This window comes from Fulmarus glacialis, unplaced genomic scaffold (genome assembly GCF_000690835.1).
Source record: "Fulmarus glacialis isolate BGI_N327 unplaced genomic scaffold, ASM69083v1 scaffold42757, whole genome shotgun sequence".
In the NCBI taxonomy this organism is placed as follows: domain Eukaryota; kingdom Metazoa; phylum Chordata; class Aves; order Procellariiformes; family Procellariidae; genus Fulmarus; species Fulmarus glacialis.
The window spans coordinates 14098-20051 of NW_009225855.1; the positions used below are offsets into that span (position 1 = coordinate 14098).

Sequence of the window (5954 nt, forward strand, 5' to 3'; positions counted from 1 at the left end):
ACCGTCAGCAGCCTCTGCCGCACAAGCTGCAGCCCTGTGTGCAGGCAGGGAGAGCCGGACCCAAACGCAGCCAGGGACACGCAGCTCTGGGCAGCCTCTTGCACCACGCCGCGCACACTCACCCGTCCTCAATGAGCATCGGTGTGCCGAGCGGCTCCAGGTCCTCCGCTGACACTAACTGATTGATAAGACTGTGCGACTGGGGGTCCAGGCTGCGCGTTTGGGGGGGCATCAGAGCTGAGTGAGCAGAATAGCTAAAAAGGTGCGGGAGGTACTGATAGTGCGTGGACACCGGCGTCCCGATATACTGATCCCTGAGTGCAGCGAATCCATTCAGCTCCACGGACCTACTGGAAAAGGAAAAGCTTTTTAATATACCCCCAAAATTCCACCCAATTCATTAAAACATTGCATCCAGCTCCATCAGAAATGTTAATAAAAATAGGGAGGAAAAAACCAGAATGGAAAATGCCTTTGTATTTAAACCCCACACTGGAAATAACTGAGAGTCTGCAGACCAGACGCCTTACACTTGCCTCATGTTGAGCCTGGCTCAGCGCTAGTTCCACTTAATGGAGATCTGGGAACTGCTGCTGAGCAGCCATTCGGAGAGTAAAACAGAAACCCAACTGTACGAGCCATTTCCACTCCGGCTTCCTTAAAGGGCCAGAATTTAGGATTGTAAATTAAGAATTTGCACAGCCAGTGAATGCAAATATCTCCTAGCTTAAGAATGCAGCTAAAAGTGAATGGAATGCAAGTCTGAGATTCTTGCCATGCTTACAATCAAACGCTGCACTAACAGTAACTGACGTTAATGTAACTCCATCAACTAGTAACCTAAATGGAGTCATTTGTTTTCAAATGGAGCACAGTGGAGAAAAAAACAGCTTGTACAGAATGAACAGTGAAAAGTAATCAAGTTCTCACGATCTGCAGAAAAAACTATCAATACAAATTAAGAGATCTATTTTAAATATAATTTTAGCTCAGTGTTGCCTTCTTTTTCATTTGCTCATGAGTGTTTCACCTCCCAGTTCAATTCTTTTCAATCCAGTGCTGTCTTTCTCAAAACACAATTAGAGATGAAAGAATCTGCAGTTTACACAAAGACGCATTCGCAGTATATTTCTCCTACATTGACCAGAAGTATCACTCAGGGAAAGACAGTCAAGATTACTGTAATATGAAATTCTTCCAGGGGTCACTCCCACCTTGAAGATGGAGTAGAAACGGGTGAAGGCTGGTTGCTCTCAGAAACTCCATTTCCAGGGGAACTATGGTCACTGTCTCCGTTGTTGCTCCATGACATGTTTGCCTCTCCCTCAAATTCTTGCCCAGACATAATTCTCTCAATCTCTTCTTCTGATATCTGTCAAATACAGCACCAAATACAGCACAGTTACGTCAGCTGAGAACAGAAGTAAGGCAGAGCCTCTGTACATGAACACCTTGACCGTATGGCCACATCCAGAAGAGCTGAAACCACCCCGCACCAGGAGAAATGCTTCGCCAGTCCCGCAGATATCATATTTTTTCTTTACATTTAACAACGTACGTGAAAAATTCTATTTACAGCTAATCGCGGTAATCTCCAGTGCCTCCAGTACAATTCAAGTGATGAAAACACAGTAGACAGGAATGGACACAAGAAAAGATGATGTCAAATACACACAGCGACGAGCCGTAAATCAGCCACTGTCACACAGTAAAAAACCTGGGAGTAATTGAGGCCAGTTCATCGGGAACATCACTCAGTACTCGGCAGAGGTAAAGGCAAACGGGAAGTGAGGTGGGCTGTGGTTTGATAAAGCAATTGAGAGAGGCAAGGTGACATATAAAATTAGTCAGGAAAACGTTTACAGGGAATCATTGTTCACTATTTTTCCCCAGATAAGAACCAGGGGCACCTAAAGAAGTAATCAAGCATCTAATACTTAAAACAAGTATTAGAGAATAATATATATGAAGCTAAAATGGAATTAAAAAAATAAAAACTGGAGTTCACTAAAGTATAAAGTTTCAGGAAAGAGCTGGGTATGCTCCTGGAGAAATGTTCCATCAGTAGTGGGGAAAACGCAACACGAAAGTTTCTGGGCTTTTTTTTTTTTTATTTCTGTGCATGTCCCTTAGTGAGGCTGGCACAAAATACAGAAAGACCTCGAGTTAACATGCTGCAAGAAAGTGCAGTGAACTCTGAACATCATTTTCAAGAGCCAAACATTGCTTACATAGTTTATTCCAGTCTCGCAAAATTGTCAGAAAAACTTGGTAGGCTTACCCAGGTAGAGAATCTGAAGAGTGCACCCCAGGAAATGGAGTTGATGGCATAACCTGTGGTCCAACATCGACCGATCACCCAAGTCTCAGATGAGCAAGGGCCCACTCTGGCTAGCAAAGGCTGCTGTTTTACTACAGCTACATTGCTCAGAAAGGCAGTAAAAATCGTTACCTGGCTAGAAATGAAATGCTTGTTCTTCCTTGATAGACCCACGCAGGCTTTAAGAGTCAGTAACTAATGCTGTTATAAATATGGTGTTTGCAAACAGCAGAAAATGTTCCATCATTACTAAGAGATTTTTTTATTATTTGAGCTAGGCTCTCTCTGATGCTGACCACAGGCATGGCCGAACTGTCTAATTCTTGCCTTTTTCTCAGTTTGCTTCGGAGGACCTTACTGAGCAAGCAGGGCATCGGGCTGCTTGGCTTCTTGTGGTTTGGTTTCGGACTGGGGCGAGTAGTCTCTTCATAGGCAGAGGGTCACAGAAAATGCTTTCAGTGTTATTTCTGTTTTATTAAAATAAATAGTAAACTTTTAAAAGACCGCTTTCCTAGGATCGAGCTGGAAATGGCCATCATTTCTCACGCGTGCAGTACAAGCTGTTGTGCTGAATTGCCTCGCGCTTTACAAGACATCTCCAGACAAGCTGCACCATCAATCAACGAGACATTTACTGGGTGCCCCGCTTGCAACAACTGAAGGAATTGCAGCAGGCAGCCCGTGAGATTTACTGGGAGCTGCGGAGGGACGGACGTCCTTGCGCGGCTCACAAAGGACAGAGCACTATGATGGCCAGAGACTGCCCGTGAATAGGCACGAGGGACTGCGCCGTGTCCCCTCCGGGGACAAGCAAGCACCGAGCTTTATTTACAAATCTACTGCTCATGACAGGTATTTCTAACGCTTGTGGAGAGTCAAAGCCCTGCTACGCCAGCAGGAGGCACGGGCAGGGCTGAGCAAGGCTCAGTCAAATCAGCCCCAGCCCCATCCCACGCCGAGCTGCTGCCACGGCCCGAGCTCACCACCCACGAGGTGTGTGCCAAGGCAAGAGAGCAAAAGCTGAAGGGAGCCATGGAGAAAGGGCCGGACATGCTCACCTGGACAGGTCCGATGCTTTTGTTTCTGCCTCCTGGCATGCCATCCTCTCTGATTGCTGAAAGAAAACAACCAAACCTTAGTGAGGAACACTGCTGTTCAGTATTCCAGAAATACATAAGAAGGTATCTGCTATTTTGAAAAAAATCTTTATATCTTAAAAGATTCATTTTGCTCATCAAAGCAGTTTACACAGAAACCTCCAGTGCCTTCCAGGGCACTGGAGAGCTCGAGCAGCACACACCACGATCCTCACCCCAAAGGGCATACACACATCCATGGGGCTACAAGCATTACTCAGGGAGTTTAGCTACTTCACGTGACCCTTGAGTGTCAGGTCATGAAGGAATAGCAAGTCCTTCATCACAATTAATTCCAGAATAATTTGAGAAGTGGCACACGGAAAGCAACCCTACTTCACCCCTGGAAATAACCCAACGGATGCCCACGATGGCTAGAAAATGAAATGCGAACGCCGGCATTGCTAACTCCACCGCCCGCAGCCCTGTGAACCGCCACGGGCCAGACTGCACCTGGAGAGACACCAACCAGCGCCGCCCACAACACAGAGATAAAGCACTTCAGTGGGAAGTAGTAACACGGCTGTCACTTCAGAGGGTCAGATCTCCCACAGCTATCACGGAAAACGGAGGGGAGATGTTTTACCCAGCCGGTTGCATGCAAAGCTGTTGTTTAAAAGCCGAGTTACTAGACCGAGCTATGCAGTTTGGAAGGGCAGCCTAGTTTCTCAATACAGCAGCTGCATTTTTAAGGCTCTTTAAACAATTTCCAGGGAACTTCAGTGAAGTCCAATTAAGGAGATCATCCTGAAGCTGCTTCTCTACCTTCCTCTTCCCCCTGCTTTTCTCTTTATTGGCAGAGCAGCTCTGCAGAAGCCGACAGCATTCGAAGACCAACTCTGCTCCTCATGCACCTCCTCTCCTGGGCCGGGTCCCCCCTGTTTATCAGGTCCCAATCTCTTTCCCACCGCGACCTGGCCAGACTTGGCAGGAGGCTCTCCCCAGCTGCGCAGTGACCTTGCTGCTGCCGGCCGGCCTCACCCTGCTCGGCACACGGGCTGCAGGAGGCTCTCCCGAAGCAGAAAATGGCACAAAATTTAAGGAAAAATTTCTGTACCAGAAAAGCTACACTGCTGCTTGATTTTAGATATCCTCGGCTCAAATTGTCCCCGTCTGCCTCGGTGCTGCACTTGCAATTCAGGGATGACACACGCAGGTTCACCCAGGGCAATCGTAGCAAGGCAGAACTCTTGGATGTAAACTGCATTTTCCTGAATCGTAACCACCTAGTCAAGCAATGCAAATCACTACACAAAACTGTCCTGATGATTTACAACTCCGCCAGCCCATGACCAGCAGCACAGCGATCCCTGTGGCACCTTACAACACCACGTTATGAGATCAGCAATAGAGTTTTAATCCTTCTAACGCAAACACCTCCATAGAACAGCAAGTATTTTTATTTGAAATGCCAGATAGCGTTCATTTAAGCACCCTGGAGAAGCCACAAACACAGGACATAAAACAATTATGGTTATCTTTTACATCACACAAATCTTTTAAGCTATAGCAAGACAACAAGCACATTTTAATAAACAAGGCTGTTTATTTTCTATGAAAGCTCTTTCAAAAAAACATTGATTTCTCATTAAAAAAATGTGGTTGATGTAAAACTAAGCCATCATGGTTAGCTCTCTATTACTCCCTTTAGTTCTTTTTTAACTTAATGGAACTACAGTAACAGTTTTTCAATTTTGGGGGAATTTCTCTACTTTTCCAAGATATTTTATTGTTAATTGTGATTCAGAAAGCATCTCAGCTAATTCCATTAAGAGCCATGGACATAAATTGTCTTGGTCTTTTGAATTCAAAGTGTAATTGTAGCAGACATTAGCTTGCATCTTCCTTTTCTAAGTCCACATCATCTTACAAAACGCCCTGGAAAATCTGCCTCTGCAGAGTTTACAGTTCTTCTTAACTGTGGAGACAATGTGGGTTATCACCAGGCTGGTCTTTATCCTCCCGTGGCCTTCTGCCTTGCCCACCAGCAGGGCTGCAGCTCTATCCTCCAGCTCCAGCAGAGCTGCCCTCCCTGCTTAACTGGTTTGATGAGCTGCCTTTCAGATTGGCAAAGATAGCCAGCTACTGCTGAGGGCAACGCTTTGCCTGAACTCCTGCACTCTGAACTCAAACGCACCCGGTAAAACCTTTAACCCCTGGGTGCTAAGGTGAGTTTGTAGTTTGGCTGTGCAGGTCCTTGCAGCAGTGGGTGCCATTTAAACCAGAGCTCTACCCAAGGCATTACCCAAGCTCACGCATATTATCTTTAAGGCTGGTGATATTTTTCAACAACTTGAGGTTAAATGTATCCTACTACTCTTGAAACCATTACCAGCGCTCCAGCAGTTCTCTGCTGGCCAGTGCTTCCATGCTCTCCAGACTGCCTTGCCAGACGCCGCCACATTCCCGCAGGCACAGCATCCGACAGCAGGACTTGCAGGATGCAAACTGACTTCGTTTATTTTTGTAAACTCTTAAAACTGTTCCTAGCCTACAGG

The 5954-nt window shown here is 46.1% G+C and overlaps 1 protein-coding gene across 1 annotated transcript in view; it reads right to left on the minus strand.

Moving 5' to 3' along the window:
- Window positions 1-3434, minus strand: part of NR6A1 (nuclear receptor subfamily 6, group A, member 1) — a gene marked incomplete at its 5' end in the record, with an annotated part of 13137 nt that extends 9703 nt beyond the window's left edge. Inside the window, 3 exons of the mRNA XM_009582616.1 lie at window positions 123-347; window positions 1215-1372; window positions 3379-3434. Of these exons, the coding sequence (XP_009580911.1) occupies window positions 123-347; window positions 1215-1372; window positions 3379-3434 (439 nt within the window). The remainder of the gene's footprint in view (window positions 1-122; window positions 348-1214; window positions 1373-3378) is intronic.
- Between the last annotated feature and the right edge of the window lie 2520 nt (window positions 3435-5954).